Source organism: Hyperolius riggenbachi, chromosome 7 (genome assembly GCF_040937935.1).
Source record: "Hyperolius riggenbachi isolate aHypRig1 chromosome 7, aHypRig1.pri, whole genome shotgun sequence".
Lineage (NCBI taxonomy): Eukaryota > Metazoa > Chordata > Amphibia > Anura > Hyperoliidae > Hyperolius > Hyperolius riggenbachi.
In genome coordinates this window covers 212,864,654-212,882,791 of record NC_090652.1, presented here as the reverse complement: position 1 = coordinate 212,882,791, position 18,138 = coordinate 212,864,654, and the positions used below count along the sequence as shown (strand labels likewise).

The 18,138-nt window shown below is 45.5% G+C and overlaps 1 protein-coding gene across 4 annotated transcripts in view; it reads right to left on the bottom strand.

Annotated features, from left to right (window-relative positions):
• Positions 1 to 18,138, bottom strand: part of LOC137524808 (aldehyde oxidase 1-like) — a 279,754-nt gene that overhangs the window by 210,966 nt on the left and 50,650 nt on the right. For all 4 annotated transcript variants that reach the window (XM_068245130.1, XM_068245132.1, XM_068245133.1 and 1 more), the window contains 2 exons: positions 9,268 to 9,376; positions 3,675 to 3,801 (listed from right to left, as the gene is read on the bottom strand). In XM_068245130.1, coding sequence (XP_068101231.1) covers positions 3,675 to 3,801; positions 9,268 to 9,376 — 236 coding nt within the window. The remainder of the gene's footprint in view (positions 1 to 3,674; positions 3,802 to 9,267; positions 9,377 to 18,138) is intronic.

Sequence of the window (18,138 nt, the reverse complement as noted above, 5' to 3'; positions counted from 1 at the left end):
ACAGAGCCCCTCTTCTGCTAGGTACTAGCCTCCCCCAAACTTCTGCCTCCATAGCTGCTCCTCAGTCAGCATCACATAGCTGCTACTAAATTCCCTGCACATGGTCACCGCCTAATGCTGTCACACTCTGCGCTGCTGTTTTTTGATATCTGACAGCATGACTATGGAGTGCAGGGGGAGAGAGCCCAGTGACATCAGGTAAACTCAGTAAGAACAAATGGTCTGCATCTGCTGAAACCATAGGAAACAGATACAGATGAGCAATTAGCACTTTATGGTCTCCAGGCATTTCCCCCACATGGTGCTGCTGTTAAAGAGAACCTGTAACAAAAAAAAGTTCCCATGGGGGGTACTCACCTCGGTAGGGGGAAGTCTCAGGGTCCCAATGAGGCTTCCCCCTCGGCTGTAGCTGCAGGCAATCCAACGCTGGCTCCCCCGAAGTGTCCCAGAATCCTCCCTCGACAAGCCTGATAAGCGCTGATAAGCACTGATTTATTTACCTTTCCTGGTTCCAGCGGGGGGCGCTGTTACGGCTCTCCACATGGAGATAGGCGAAAATAGCCGATCTCTGTCGGGTCCGCTCTACTACGCAGGCGCAGGAGACTTTGCCCTGCGCAGTAGAGCGGCCCAACAGCGATCGGCTATTTCCGCCTATCTCCGAGCGGAGAGCCGATACTGCACCTGCGCTGGAGCCGGGAAGGTAAATATTTACATCCCCGCTATTCGGGTAGCTTTTTCGCTGCTGCCGTGGGACCGAGGAGGACGGGGAAGCCTCAATAGGATCCGGAGGCTTTCCCCACCCGAGGTGAGTACCCCCCAGGGGAGGAATTTTTCGTTACAGGTTTTCTTTAATGTTATATGAGGCAAGATACCTGGAGCAAGAAACCCTTCATTCTCCAAGCATCTTCCTCTCACTGTGCTGTTGTTAATGTTGTGTATTAACACTTTAACATGATCACTGTGTATGGAAGATGCTTAGAGATCATCAGGGGTTAATATCTCCAGGTATCTTGCCTTATGCAACATTAAAAGCAGCAGTGTGGAGGAATTTAATCTTAAGAGGGTCGAAAAGTTGAGTCGACTTATACACAAATTCTACTTGTATTTGAGTATATATGGTAGTCATGTCACTGACTGTCCTTAGAGGAGCTCACAATCTTATCGTACCATACTCCTAGTCTAATGTCCTACCATATTATTATTATGTATTTATATAGCACTGACATCTTCTGCAGCACTTTACAGAGTACATAGCCATGTCACTGACTGTCCTCAGAGGAGCTCACACCCTAATCCTACCATAGTCATAGTCTAATATCCTACCATATTATTATTATGTATTTATATAGCACTGACATCTTCTGTAGCACTTTACACAGTACATAGTCATGTCACTGACTGTCCTCAGCGGAGCTGACAACCTAATTCTATCATAGTCATAGTCTAATGTCTTACCATATTATTATGTATTTATATAGCACTTACATCTTCTGCACCACATTACTGAGTACATAATCATGTCGCTGGCTGTCATCAGGAGCTCACAATCTAATCCTACCATACTCCTAGTCTAATGCCCTACCATATTATTATTATGTACTTATACAGCACTCACAGGTTCTGCAGCACTTCACAGAGCACATAGTCATGTCACTGACTGTCCTCAGAGGAGCTCACAATCTAATTCTGCCATAGTCTAATGTACTACAATTTTATTATTATTATTATTATTATTACTATTATTATTATGTATTTATACTGCACTGGCACATCTTCTGCAGCACATTACAGAGTATATAGTCATGTCACTGACTATCCTCAGAGGAGCTCACACTCTAATCCTACCATAGTCATAGTCTAATGTCCTACCATATTATTATTATGTATTTATATAGCACTGACATCTTCTGCAGCACTTTACAGAGTACATAGTCACGTTACTGACTGTCCTCAGAGGAGCGCAAAATCTAATCCTGCCATAGTCTAATGCACTACCTTTTATTACTATTCTAATTATGTATTTATATAGCACTGACACATCTTCTGCAGCACATTACATATTATATAGTCATGTCACTGACTGTCCTCCGAGGAGCTCACACTCTAATCCTACCATAATCCTAGTCTAATGTCCTCTCATATAGCACCAACCTCTTCTGCAGTACTTAACAGAGTACCCCTTTTTTGGCGTGGCGTTTTTTCCTTAGACAGCGCATTAATAGTCTTTGTCCCCAGGCGCTGAACGTCCTAGCTACGCCTCTGCTAGTTACGCCCCAGTGAACAATCATATCTGCCATATTTTCAGCATGAAATGTTCCTGAATACACAGTCTAGATGAATACCATGCATAATTCTGATTATAAACAGGACACAACAAAACTACAAATGCTGTATAGCTAAGAACTTCAAAATAATGGTTCCTCGGTATGTTAGACTAGTCATGATTAATATCTGTGGAAATAAGACTAGTAGAGTTTAATCATCTATCTCTATATCCATCAGCTCCAGCCTCCACCTGGGATTTGACATTTAATACTGAATTCAATGACATACTGGATAATATTACAGGTTATAACGAGTTAGCAATGCAATTATATTATCTGACACAACACACCGCAATGTGTCACTGAAAAGGTTGCCCAATTTGCTTCTGTATTTTATCATTGAACTTGTCAAAGGGCTGCTGTCTTTTCCTCAGCAGGAGCCTCAAGGTGGCCATACACTTACAGATTTGCAGCAGATTCGACCATCAGATAGATTTCTGGCAGATGCCTGTCAAGTCCAATCTCTCTGATGTGTGCCACACACTAGGAACAGATTTCCAATAGATTTCTGAATGAATGATTGATGGCTGAAATCAACCAGTATATCGGCCCCTTCAGAAAAGGGAAAGTGTGTGCTTATATCCACAAACCAAAAACTAATAATGATGAGTTACACAGCAAACAGAGAAAGGAACAAATTATGTCTGTCTGTTGGTCTGATCCAGTCTTTCAGGTTCTGTTTACAGCTGCTGCAACAGCTACTCTGTAAGTAAGAGTACCTCATTGAGGCATGTCTCTGTTTAGGAAATGTGGTAGCAGATATTTGGGCTTTTGGGAGAGAGTTGCCAGTGTAGATTACATTGCCTGTAACACTCCTTTCAGTTTGCATAGATTGTGGTCCTGGATGATTGAAAATTATGTGCCGGGCCAGGCACCCAAAAAGCAAACATTTCTTTAAAGAAAAACAAAAATTTGCTTTCCTAAAACAGAAAGAATTTGCGATAATTCAGGTTGGAGTGAGCTCGAGATGGATCCCAGGCACCACTGCTGAATATATGCAAATTAACCATTGTACCCTTAGAAGCTAAACACACCTCCAGAACCGCTGGAATGCAATGATGTGTCAGCTTGTTAATTTGTACAGAGCCATAACAATCCAACATGCATACAGACTGTTTCGGATTGTTTGATCCTCATCAGTGCATGGCATGGATTAATTTGGCTCTATAAAGAAAGGTGAGAAAAGGAATTAACTAAATTAGTTTCAAGTTTGACAGTACAAGTCCAACAAGCATACCAATTTCATTGCAATACTAATCAGAACAATAGCCCATTAGCATTGAATTTCTATCTTGCTACATTCATTAGGACATACACATGCTGTGTACAATGAGAGTATTCATAACCTACCTGATAGGCTGGACAGAATGTCCTCAATGCTTGGTTCCGGGTTGTTCCTCAGTAATGTATACATAGACATCACCATTCCAGGACTGCAGAACCCACACTGAGAGCCATGGGCTTTTGCCAGTCTTTCCTAAAGGAAAACATATCTTAATCACACAAAAAATTATTCCAGATTAGTCAAAAGAGTTTTAGTGATTTATATACAAGCTTGCTGTTAGCATTTTCACTTATACGATAAGTGCTTCATTACAATCATAGGAAGCACATATTTATAGATTATATGACCTCCATTCATTTAGAACATGACATGGAGCCAGAGGACAAGATGTTATGTTTATTTTCCACCTTATAGGCAAGTAAGCCTGAGGTTAGTACTTTTTTCCTCTCTACAACTAATACTAGTTAAGTAAGCTTAATTTATAAATGTAATAACTGCTTGAATGGGAAATGGTGCCTGAAAATGTGTACTGTTTAAAATGTCCAATATTTCTGCTTAAAGGGAACCTGAGGTGAGAGGTATATAGAGGCTGCCTTATTTATTTCCTTGTAAGCAATGCCAGTTGCCTGGCAGGCCTGTGTTGATCTTCTGACATAAGTGTCTGAGTCAAAACCCTGGAACAAGCATATCTCTAATCCAGGGAACCCAATCCACTGCATGCTTGTTTAGGGTCTATGGCTAAAAGTATTAGAGATACAGGCCCAGGAGGACTGCTGGCAACTGGTATTGTATGAAATAAAATAAATATAGCAGCCTCCATATCCCTCTCACCTCTGGTTCCCTTTAACCACTTGAGGACCGTGGACTTTACCCCCTTAAGGACCGGCCACTTTTTTTCCATTCAGACCACTGCAGCTTTCACGGTTTATTGCTCGCTCATACAACCTACCACCTAAATGAATTTTGGCCCCTTTTCTTGTCACTAATAAAGCCTTCTTTTGGTGCTATTTGATGGCTGCTGCGATTTTTACTTTTTATTATATTCATCAAAAAAGACATGAATTTTGGCAAAAAAATGATTTTTTTAACTTTCTGTGCTGACATTTTTCAAATAAAGTAAAATTTCTGTATACATGCAGCGTGAAAAATGTGGACAAACATGTTTTTGATTAAAAAAAACCCATTCAGTGTATATTTATTGGTTTGGGTAAAAGTTATAGCGTTTACAAACTTTTCCCATTTTCAAGCATCTATGACTTTTCTGACCCCCTGTCATGTTTCATGAGAGGCTAGAATTCCAGGATAGTATAAATACCCCCCAAATGACTCCATTTTGGAAAGAAGACATCCCAAAGTATTCACTGAGAGGCATAGTGAGTTCATAGAAGATATTATTTTTTGTCACAAGTAAGCAGAAAATGACACTTTGTGACAAAAAAAAAAAGTTTCCATTTCTTCTAACTTGCGACAAAAAAAAAAAAAATCTGCCACGGACTCACCATGCCCCTCTCTGAATACCTTGAAGTGTCTACTTTCCAAAATGGGGTCATTTGTGGGGTGTGTTTACTGTCCTGGCATTTTGGGGGGTGCCTAATTGTAAGCACCCCTGTAAAGCCTAAAGGTGCTCATTGGACTTTGGACCCCTTAGCGCAGTTAGGCTGCAAAAAAGTGCCACACATGTGGTATCGCCGTACTCAGGAGAAGTAGTACAATGTGTTTTGAGGTGTATTTTTACACATACCCATGCTGGGTGGGAGAAATATCTCTGTAAATGACATTTTTTTGATTTTTTTTACACACAATTGTCCATTTACAGAGAGGTTTCTCCCACCCAGCATGGGTATGTGTAAAAATACACCCCAAAACACATTGTACTACTTCTCCCGAGTACGGCAATACCACATGTGTGGCACTTTTTTGCACCCTAACTGTGCTAAGGGGCCCAAAGTCCAATGAGTACCTTTAGGATTTCACAGGTCATTTTGCGGAATCTGATTTCCAGACTACTCCTCACGGTTTAGGGCCCCTAAAATGCCAGGGCAGTATAGGAACCCTGCAAATGACCCATTTTAGAAAGAAGACACCCCAAGGTATTCCGTTAGGAGTATGGTGAGTTCATAGAAGATTTTATTTTTTGTCACAAGTTAGCGGAAATTGATTTGTATTGTTTTTTTTTTTCACAAAGTGTCACTTTCCGCTAACTTGTGACAAAAAATAAAATCTTCTATGAACTCACCATAGTCCTAACAGAATACCTTGGGGTGTCTTCTTTCTAAAATGGGGTCATTTGTGGGGTTCCTATACTGCCCTGGCATTTTAGGGGCCCTAAACCATGAGGAGTAGTCTGGAAATCAAATGCCGCAAAATGACCTGTGAAATCCTAAAGGTACTCATTGGACTTTGGGCCCCTTAGCACAGTTAGGGTGCAAAAAAGTGCCACACATGTGGTATCGCCGTACTCAGGAGAAGTAGTATAATGTGTTTGGGGTGTATTTTTACACATACCCATGCTGGGTGGGAGAAATATCTCTGTAAATGACAATCTTTTGATTTTTTTTACACACAATTGTCCATTTACAGAGAGATTTCTCCCACCCAGCATGGGTATGTGTAAAAATACACCCCAAAACACATTATACTACTTGTCCTGAGTACGGCGATACCACATGTGTGACACTTTTTTGCAGCCTAGGTGTGCTAAGGGGCCCAACGTCCTATTCACAGGTCATTTCGAGGCATTTGTTTTGTAGACTACGCCTCACGGTTTAGGGCCCCTAAAATGCCAGGGCAGTATAGGAACCCAAGGTATTCCGTTAGGAGTATGGTGAGTTCATAGAAGATTTTTTTTTTTGTCACAAGTTAGTGAAAAATGACACTTTGTGAAAAAAAAACAATAAAAATCAATTTCCGCTAACTTTTGCCAAAAAATAAAATCTTCTATGAACTCGTCATACATCTAACAGAATACCTTGGGGTGTCTTTTTTTCTAAAATGGGGTCACTTGTGGGGTTCCTATACTGCCCTGGCATTTTACGGGCCCAAAACCGTGAGTAGTCTGGAAACCAAATGTCTCAAAATGACCGTTCAGGGGTATAAGCATCTGCAAATTTTGATGACAGGTGGTCTATGATGGGGCGAATTTTGTGGAACCGGTCATAAGCAGGGTGGCCTTTTAGATGACAGGTTGTATTGGGCCTGATCTGATGGATAGGAGTGCTAGGGGGTGACAGGAGGTGATTGATGGGTGTCTCAGGGGGTGGTATGAGGGGAAAATAGATGCAATGAATGCACTGGGGAGGTGATCGGAAGGGGGTCTGAGGGGGATCTGAGGGTTTGGCCGAGTGATCAGGAGCCAACACGGGGCAAATTAGGGCCTGATCTGATGGGTAGATGTGCTAGGGGGTGACAGGAGGTGATTGATGGGTATCTCAAGGTGTGATTAGAGGGGGGAATAGATGCAAGCAATGCACTGACGAGGTGATCAGGGCTGGGGTCTGAGGGCGTTCTGAGGGTATGGGTGGGTGATTGAGTGCCCTAGGGGCAGATAGGGGTCTAATATGATGGGTAGCAGTGACAGGGGGTGATTGATGGGTAATTAGTGGGTGTTTGGAGGAGAGAACAGATGTAAACACTGCACTTGGGAGGTGATCTGATGTCGGATCTGCGGGCGATCTATTGGTGTGGGTGGGTGATCAGATTGCCCGCAAGGAGCAGGTTAGGGGCTGATTGATGGGTGGCAGTGACAGGGGGTGATTGATGGGTGGCAGTGACAGGGGGCGATTGATGGGTGATTGACAGGTGATCATTGGGTTATTACAGGGAAGGACAGATGTAAATAATGCCCTGGCGAATTGATAAGGGGGGGTCTGAGGGCAATCTGAGCATGTAGGCGGGTGATTGGGTGCCCGCAAGGGGCAGATTAGGGTCTGATCTGATGGGTAACAGTGACAGATGGTGATAGGGGGTGATTGATGGGTGATTGATGGGTAATTAGTGGGTGTTTAGAGGAGAGAATAGATGTAAACACTGCGCTTGGTTGGTGATCTGATGTCGGATCTGCGGGCGATCTATTGGTGTGGGTGGGTGATCAGATTGCCCGCAAGGGGCAGGTTAGGGGCTGATTGATGGGTGGCAGTGACAGGGGGTGATTGATGGGTGGCAGTGACAGGGGGTGATTGATGGGTGATTGACAGGTGATTGACAGGTGATCAGTGGGTTATTACAGGGAAGGACAGATGTAAATAATGCCCTGGCGAATTGATAAGGGGGGGTCTGAGGGCAATCTGAGCGTGTAGGCGGGTGATTGGTTGCCCGCAAGGGGCAGATTAGGGTCTGATCTGATGGGTAACAGTGACAGATGGTGATAGGGGGTGGTTGATGGGTAATTAGTGGGTGTTTAGAGGAGAGAATAGATGTAAACACTGCGCTTGGGTGGTGATCTGATGTCGGATCTGCGGGCGATCTATTGGTGTGGGTGGGTGATCAGATTGCCCGCAAGGGGCAGGTTAGGGGCTGATTGATGGGTGGCAGTGACAGGGGGTGATTGATGGGTGATTGACAGGTGATTGACAGGTGATCATGGGGGATAGATGCATACAATACATGGGGGGTGGGGGGGTCTGGGGGGGGGGTCTGGGGAGAACCTGAGGGGTGGGGGGGTGATCAGGAGGGAGCAGGGGGCAGAGGGGGGATAAAAAAAAAAGCGTTGACAGATAGTGACAGGGAGTGATTGATGGGTGATTAGGGGGGTGATTGGGTGTAAACATGGGTCTGGGGGTGGGCGGGGGGGGGGGTCTGAGGGGTGCTGTGGGCGATCAGGGGGCAGGGGGGGGGAAATCAGTGTGCTTGGTGCAGACTAGGGTGGCTGCAGCCTGCCCTGGTGGTCCCACGGACACTGGGACCACCAGGGCAGGAGGCAGCCTGTATAATACACTTTGTAAACATTACAAAGTGTATTATACACTTTGTATGCGGCGATCATCGGTTTAACATCCCGCCGGCGCTTCCATATAGCCGGCGGGATGTTGCGGCGGGTGAGCGTCGTCAGGAGCCGGCGGAGGATCGCGTCACGGATGATGCAATCGCTCCGCCCATGCCCTTACAAGGACCGCCGCCTCTGTGGGTGAGCTGGTCCTTGCAGGGTACACTTCCCGGCCGCCGCTGTGCGTTAGGCGGTCGGGAAGTGGTTAAAACTCAATAAAGACATAAACAAATTAGGTTTTGATTTCACTGGATCCTTATAATCCAGTATCAGAATGTGTCAGTGGTCTTCTGATCATTTTTTGTGTACCAGGTGGTCAGTTTTCCTATTTAGCAGCTCTGGGTAATGAAAAGAAAAACAGAACATCGCTCATCCTCCCATGTTAAAGGGAACTTTAACTGAGGGACATTTGCAGGGACGGATCTAGACCAAGTTGCGCCTGGGGCAAGGTCGGGTTTTGGAGCCTAAATGTCAGATTTTGGCGCCTAAAGGTCAGGTTTTGGCACCTAAACTGCCATTCCCCATCCAAATTTTGCCGCCTTTTTAAGAATTCAACAAACTGCGCCTGGGGCAAGAGACCTGCCTGTCCCCCCCCCCCCCCCCCCTAGATCCGTCCCTGGACATATGGTGGCTGACATTTGAAAATGACACCTTCTCTCCATAGCTACTACACTTACCTGAACTGGATGTAGCCTTGTGGTCGAATTTCCTATTCCTTCTGTTGTGGTAATAGCCATGCCATGTAGAGAACAAATGGGCAACAGGCAGGCAGTAGCTGGATAGTGTCTATGTATTGGTATAGGATTGCGTAGTTGACCACTGAGGAGTTTTCCCCTTAAAGTGAACCTGAGGTAAGAGACAAATGGAGGATGACATATTTATTTGATTTTAAACAATGCACATTTACTGGCTGTCCTGCTGATCCTCTATCTGCAATACTTTTAGCCTTAGACCCTGAACAAGCATGCAGATCAGATGCTCTGACTGAAGTCTGACTAGTTTAGCTGCATGCTTGTTTCAGAAGTGTGATTCAGACACTAATGCAACCAAATAGGCCAGCAGGTCTGCCAGGCAACTGGTATTGTTTAACATGAAATAAATATGGCAGCCTCCATACGTCTCTTACCTCCGGTTCCTTTTAAGGACCAGAGCAATTTTCACCTTTCAGCGCTCCTCCCTTTCATTCGCCAGTAACTTAATCACTGCTTATCACAACTAAATGATTTATATCTTGTTTTTTTTGCCACCAATTAGGCTTTCTTTGGGTGGTACATTATGCTTATAATTATATTCTTTTAAATGCATTTTAAAGGGAATAATAATAAAAAAATAAAAAAAATTATTATTTCTCAGTTTACGGCCATTATAGTTGTAAAATAAAACATCGTACTGTGGATAAAGCCCACACATTTTATTTGCCCATTTGTACCGGTAATTGCAAAGTTTAAAATATTTCCCTAGTACAATGTATGGCGACACTATTTTATTGGGAATTAAAGGTGTATTTTTTCTGTTTTGCGTCCATCACTAATTACAAGCCCATGTATGCAAAAATAACAGTAATATACCCTCAAGACATACATATTAAAAAAAAGTTGAGTCCCTAAGGTAACTATTTATGTATTTTTTTAATGTCTTTTTTTTAAATATGCAAAATGTTTTATTTCTGTAACTTTGGGAGAGTAGGGGAGGTAAGGGGTTAATTTTAATAGTATATGTATGTGTTTTAGTTAAAAAAAAATGTATGCAGGTGTAATTTTACTATTTGGCCACAAGATATCCCCACACTGATTCTTTATGTGCTTACTGTTCTGTCCGCTAACAAGAAGTAACACGTGTATGTTTTACTTTTTTTTTACATTCACCACAGTCATCTCATTGCTGCAGATGATCATTGACACTGCGTTCCCATTCATTGATCTCCCTACTAACAGGCAGCAGCGAGAATGCACATGGGAACGTGCACAGCGGCGGGAGATGAATTCTACATCTCTGGGACTTCAGATGGAGTTTGTTATGGCATAGATATACTGAACAGCGTGCAGTAACTAGTTAAAACCAGTGTAAGGCTTCTTCTCCATAGACATCTGAACTGCCCATGACTGCCACTCTGATGCAATTACCATGAAACTGAATGGCAGCAATTGTAACACCACGTATGTCAAGCAGTGACACACGGCGGCATAACCATGCAGAGAAATGGGTGGGCCACCTGTCTGCCACCCCTGTGTCCCATGCTGTCCCAGAGTAAAATGCACAATAATGTACTTTTTTTCATTGTTATTGTCACTTTTAGTAGGTAATAACAATAACATTATAATAGTGCTTTTCTCCCATAGGACTCAAAGCGCTTAGGCTCTCTCTCAGATTCAGTAATTGGTAGTAGGATGATGCATTAACATAATAAAATTATATTTCTGCAAATGCCAAACTGAACAGGTGGGTTTGCAGTCTGGATTTAAACACTTACAGAGATGGAGCTGTCCTGATCTGCTGAGGTAAGGAGTACCATAATGTAGGAGCGGCATGACAGAAGGTTCTGGGACCAAAAGTTTTCAGGTGGACTCAGGTGGACTGGGTATAACTAGAGTATTAGAACCTGTGGATCTGAGATTGTGGGGATTGATACGCAGCTACAACATTTCTTTCATGTATCCAGGGCCCAGATTATGTAGTGATTTAAATGTTAGTAGGCCGATCTTGAATAGGATCCTCCATTTTATTGGTAGCCAGTGAAGGGAGTGCAGGATCGGTTTTATGTGGCAGTGACAAGGTTGGTTAGTTAACAGTCTGGCAGCAGTATTCTGTATCAGCTGTAGGCGGTACAAGTCCTTGTTTGGAAGAAGGCCAGTGTAGAGAGCATTACAATAGTCTAATCGGAATGTAATGAAGGCATGAACTAACATTGGCAGATCTTCTGGTAGGATGAGGTGCTTGATTTTTGCAATGATCTTCGGGTGACAATAGGATGATTTCACCACAGCAGAAATGTGAGTTCTGAAGTTTAAATCATCATCAATTAGAACTCCCAGGCTACGCACATGCTTAGAGCTATGATCTGTAACTGTAGATTTGTGCCTCCTATTCCCCCGTGGTGAAGACTGCAAGTGGAGTTGTTTTGTTGGTATGCACTGCCCTCCGATGAGAAGGACTTCAGTTTTATCTGCATTAGTCTCAGGAAGTTGTCACTCATCCATTGCCGTAGTTTGGCTAAGCAGGCATTTATTGTTGGTGTTGGATCTGTCACATCAGGCTTGAAGGAAAGATATAGTTGGGTGTCATCAGCATAGCAGTGGTATGTGGGGCCATGTTTTCGGATTAGTTTTCCAAGTGGTAACGTGTGCATTGTGAATAGCAGGGGAGAAAGGATTGAGCCCTGGGGCACCCAATACTTAAGTGGTACTTTTTGGTTTCTGCTGCTCAAGGAGGATTGGAACCACGGGAGAACTATGCCATCAGTGCCTCAGTATTCCTGTAGCCTGCTGTATCAGAGGCTGCAGAAAGGTTTAGCAGCATCAGGATGGAGCACTCTCCTCTGTCTCTTGCCATGAGCAGGTGGTTGCAGATTTGGATGAGGGCCATTTCAGTGCTGTGATGTTTCCTGAAGCCAGACTGGTCATATCTGGATCCCCAGAAATCCATGCAGCAATATGGAAACTATTCAATTTGGCCCTGTACTCTGGTCACTTTCCTGAAGTCTGGAATGAAGGACTCATAAACTCCTATTTACAAGAGTGGAGATCGCTATGACCCAGCCAACTACAGAGGCATCTGTGTGAGCAGCACACTGGGAAAACTGTTCAACAGCATCCTGAATAAGAGAATCCTCAAATTCAAGCAGGATTTGTACTGAACCATCACACCACAGACCACATCTACACCCTGCACACCCTTGTAAAGCACCATGTACACAGAAGAAGGAAGGGAAAAATATTTGCCTGCTTTGTGGACTTTAAAAAGGCTTTTGACTCAGTGTGGCACCCAGGTTTGTTCCTGAGACTCCTAGAGAGCGGAATAGGAGGGAAAGCATACAATGTCATCAAGAACTCATATACTGTGAACAAGTGCGGCATGAAAGTGAATGGACAAAGAACACCGTTCTTCCCCCATGGCCGGGGGGTAAGAGGGCTGCAGCCTAAGTCCAACACTTTTCAACATATAAATCAATAAATTGGCCTCTGCCCTAGAGGCCTCACCAGCACCAGGACTCACACTACATGACACAACAGTGAAGTTGTCGCTGTCAGGTCTACAAGACAGCCTGGAAATCCTGGAGAAATTCAGCACAACACGGGCACTCCCCATTAATCTAAAGAAAACAAAAACCATGGTGTTCCAGAGGAAAAATAGGTCAGCCCAGAGCCCATCCTTTACACTCAATAACTGTGAAACCAGTAGAACTGATAACTTCATCTACCTTGGTCTGGAAATCAACCAATCAGGAAGCCTTAAGTCAACCATGGAGGCCCTAAACGCCAAAGCATGTCGAACGTTCTATGCCATAAGGAAAGAACTGTACTAACTCAAACCACCAGTAAAGGTCTGGCTGAAAGTATTTGACAGTGTCATCACCCCAATCCTACTGTATGGAAGTGAAGTATTGGGCCCCACCACCTACCCAGACAAATCAAAATGGGAATCCAGCCCAACAGAAATATCCCACCTGGAGTTCTGCAAACACCTTCTCCATGTCCATCGAAGTACCTCAAACAATGCCTGCCGAGCTGAGCTAGGTAGACTCCCATTACTGCTTGAGATACAGAAGAGAGTGTTGTCCTTCTGGGCCCACCTACAGAGCACCAGCCCTGACTCACCCCACTACAAAGCCATGTTGCACAATGAAGACCAAGAAAAGTCATGTGCATTGAAAGTAGTGGTCAGCTCTATACTCCCTCCAACCCCCGATGCACAGATCATTACAAGAGTCCAGATAAAACACACCGAAGCCAAGAGCAAAGAGGACTATGTGGAAAAATGGAGGAGTGAAATAAAACAGTCACAAAAGCTAACCATATACCAGTCTCTACAGAGAGAATATAAAATGGCCCAATACCTGGAAAAGCTCCAAAACTCTCAAGAGAGGAAAATCTTGGGTGTCTACAGACTGAGTGCTCACAACCTCGAAATAGAGCCTGGGAGACACAGACAGACATACAAACTCAGGGAAGAGAGACTGTGCCAACACTGTGAACAGAAGACCCTTGAGGATGAAAGCCACTTCCTGCTGCACTGCCCCATATATACTGCAACCAGGGACACTTACTTTAAGAAATTGATGGAACTATTCCCAGACTTTCTCACATTAGAAGATGAGAGACATGCCCATTTCTACAGGCGTGCGGACAGTGCCACCGCACGGGGCACAGTGCGGGACTGAGGAGAAGGGGGGCGCAGGCAGAAGGACGGGACTGACAGAGAGAGGGTGATGCGCGCTGAAGAGGAAAGAGAAGCAGCGCTGCGATCACCTCTCTGTCACTGTAACGAGCAGTGCACACAGATTTGCACTGAATGCAGAATGTCACTTAATGTGGAAATACTGAAGACCAAAACCAGGGTAAATGTGAAATAAAGTAATGATTTATTTACAAGGACAGGATATATACACAAGTGATGCTGCAATTGGTGCATGAACATAAATACAAATGAATTGTACAACTAGCAATATGATTGCAGGCAATTGTCTTGCGATCAGACATACACAAACCAATAATAATATTATATACAGTGTGCACACAGTGAACCCCAAACCCTGTCTAACTAAGCTAACTAACTAATATATACACAGGATAATATACAACCAAGCGCAGGACATATGCAGCAGGCAATAGGTTAGTCAACAAGCCGAGATCAGATACCAGGACATCAAGCAATACAATCAGTGAGCAGAAGAATAGTCAGACAAAGCCAATATCATAAACCAGGGAATCAAGCAATCAGGTAACAGGCAGACAGGTTACAGGTTACAGGTAACAGGAAACAGGTATCAGGAAGCAGGTAACAGGAGCAATGACCAGAACACAGGCTCTAGGGCTATCCACATCAATGAACTAGCAACAGTGTTCTGTTGTAGCTGGACTTATATACTCTGCAGGATGGTCATGTGACCTCTTCCAAGGCTGCAGAGACACAGTTCTTGAATACAGAGACCTCTGCTGGTGGGCAGAGGGAACTTCAGGAGGAATGTAAAATGTTCTTGAAATGAGGGGACATCTGCTGGTGAACAGAGGAAGTCCATACAGTTCACAAACGTCACCAGCAGGAACAGATCGTGACAGTACCCCCCCCTTGAGGAGCGGCCTCAGGACGCTCCACCAGACTACCAATTCACATCCACCTGGGTCCCAAGAAACATTGGGCGAAAAGGCAGACAGCAGACTGGAGACTGTCAGGCAACAAGGCAAGATGCACAGCAGTCTGAAGAACATCAGGAAGGACCAGGAATCAGATGTCATCAGGAACGTCAGCAGGCAGAACCAGGAACCAGATATCAGGAAAGGCAGCAGGCAGAACCAGGAAGCAGATGTCATCAAGCAGGGCAGCAGGCAGAACCAGGAACTGGATGTCATCAGGAAAGGCAGCAAGCAGAACCAGGTAGCAGATGTCATCAAGCAGGGCAGTGGACTAGACACCAGCAGGAAGGACAGCATGTAAACAAGTCTCCAGCCAAACAGTTCAATAGTATACCCCCACCAGGACAACCAATTTGGCTTTAGCAGAGGTCTGCAAAACTGGGCTTTGTTGTCAGAAGTCTGTAGGAGCTGAGGAACAACAAAAATCTGAGGGTGGGCATCAACAAAAGTCTTTAGAGGGTGGGCATCAAACAAGGTAGCAACAGGCTGGAAAGCTTCAGGCAGGGTGGCAACAGGCTGGAAAGCTTCAGGCAGGGTGGCAACAGGCTGGAAAGCTTCAGGCAGGGTGGCAACAGGCTGGAAAGCTTCAGGCAGGGTGGCAACAGGCTGGAAAGCTTCAGGCAGGGTGGCAACAGGCTGGCTGGCTTCAGGCAGGGTGGCAACAGGCTGGCTGGCTTCAGGCAGGGTGGCAACAGGCTGGCTGGCTTCAGGCAGGGTGGCAACAGGCTGGCTGGCTTCAGGGGTCTGGACCATTAGCTGAGCGCTTGGCTGGGCACCTTGCTGGGCCGTTGGCTGAGCACCTGGCTGGACCGTTGGTAGACACCCCAATACAGTCTGTGCAAGCTGAAACATATCCTGTGCGGGCTGGAGCAAAACCTGTGCGGGCTGAAGCAAAGTCTGTGCGGGCTGAGGCAAAGTCTGTGCGGGCTGACGCAAAGCCTGTGCGAGCTGAAGCAAAACTTCCGCTGTACCTGTTGGCAGAGATGCAGCTGGACAGGATGGCTGAGATGCAGCTGGACAGGAGGGCAGAGATGCAGCTGGACGGGCTGGCAAACTTACTGCTGGACTGGTTGGCAAAGATGCAGCTGCACAAGATGGTAAAGATGTAGCTGGGCAGGATAGCAAACTTTCTGCTGGACCTGGTGACAGAGATGCAGCTGGACTGGTTGGCAAAGATGCACCTGGACAGGCTGGTAAACTGGTTGGCAGTGGCTGGAGCGAAGTGCTGTCCCTTGCAGACTTGGCAGGAGCTGTAGGCTGTGTAGACATGTCAGAAATTGTAGTTTGCAAAGATCTGGCAGGAAGAGATGAAGTTAACCACTGCTGTACCGAAAGTAAGAAGACTGTGAGCTGAATACAGGTTTCTGCAAGCTGGATGCAAAGTTCTGCTGGCAGGATGCAAGAGTCTGCAGGCAGCTGGAGACAAGGTTCTGCAGATGGATGGATGCAAAGTTCATCAGGCGGCTGGGTGCAACAGTCTGCAGGAGGCTGGATGAGAGGTTCTGCAAGCGGCTGGATGAGAGTTTCTGCAGGCGGCTGGATGAGAGTTTCTGCAGGCGGCTGGATGAGAGTTTCTGCAGGCGGCTGGAAGCAAGAGTCTGCAGGCGGCTGGAAGCAAGAGTCTGCAGGAAGCTGGAGACAAGGTTCTGCAGATGGCTGTATGCAAAGTTCATCAGGAGGCTGGGTGCAACAGTCTGCAGGAGGCTGGATGAGAGGTTCTGCAGGTGGCTGGATGAAAGGTTCTGCAGGTGGCTTGGTGCAAGAGTCTGCAGGCGGCTGGAAGCAAGAGTCTGCAGGAAGCTAAAGACAAGGTTCTGCAGATGGCTGTATGCAAAGTTCATCAGGAGGCTGGGTGCAACAGTCTGCAGGAGGCTGGATGAGAGGTTCTGCAGGTGGCTGGATGAAAGGTTCTGCAGGAGGCTTGGTGCAAGAGTCTGCAGGCGGCTGGGTGCAAGAGTCTGCAGGCGGCTGGGTGCAAGAGTCTGCAGGCGGCTGGGTGCAAGAGTCTGCAGGCGGCTGGGTGCAAGAGTCTGCAGGCGGCTGGGTGCAAGAGTCTGCAGGCGGCTGGGTGCAAGAGTCTGCAGGCGGCTGGGTGCAAGAGTCTGCAGGCGGCTGGGTGCAAGAGTCTGCAGGCGGCTGGACGAGAGGTTCTGCAGGCGGCTGGACGAGAGGTTCTGCAGCAGGCTGGACGAGAGGTTCTGCAGCAGGCTGGACGAGAGGTTCTGCAGCAGGCTGGACGAGAGGTTCTGCAGCAGGCTGGACGAGAGAGTCTGCAGCAGGCTGGACGAGAGAGTCTGCAGGCGGCTGGAAGCGAGAGTCTGCAGGCGGCTGGAAGCGAGAGTCTGCAGGCGGCTGGAAGCAAGAGTCTGCAGGCGGCTGGGTGCAAGAGTCTGCAGGTGGCTGGAAGCAAGGTTCTGCAGGCTTTGGTGTCAAAGTTTGTAAGGTGATTCCACCTGGATCTGGTGCAACAGGTAGTGAATGGTGAATAGATGAAGTTGGGAAGTATTTCCGTTTATGCTTTGCTTTCTTGACAGTTCTCAAAGCGAGAACAGGCTCTTGGTATGTAACTGGATACTGCTTTAACCAAGGTGTAGATCTTTTTGCAGTCTGAAGGGGAACTGACTTGTGATTAGAAGCAGGTTTAGCCACTGAGCACTGTGTGAGCTGGTCATTAGAAATATTAGCAGAAGGAAAGTAAGTGGACAGAACTCTCTCCCATGCATCAATTAAAGGAGAAACAGACCTTTGCATGCACACACCCAAATCAACCAAAGTTTTTGCAGATTTTATACATGCGGAAACAAATTGTTCATCTTTTTGAGCATAATAGCTAATAAAAGACCTCCAATCATCATTCAAATCATTAAACAGACACTCAATTTCCCATTTTCCAAACGGAGGGTCCCAGTCACTTTTAATGGGAGCAGATAGATTACTCTGAACATAGCTTAAAGGGTTAATTGGCTTAATCTGTTGATTAGGCTGATAATAGGTTGTTGTAGCTGGATTTTTAGCTACCAAGAGACTTTGCAGAATTTGCAGCAGGGCTTGTACATCAGACACTGAAAAAATATTTTGCTGCACAAAATAATTAATTTGTGAAATTAATTGCTGCAATTCATCATAAGAGTAATCTAAAAACTCTTTATAACAGTGTTTTCTATCCTCCTCTGCAAATATGGCAAAGTAATCTATGTC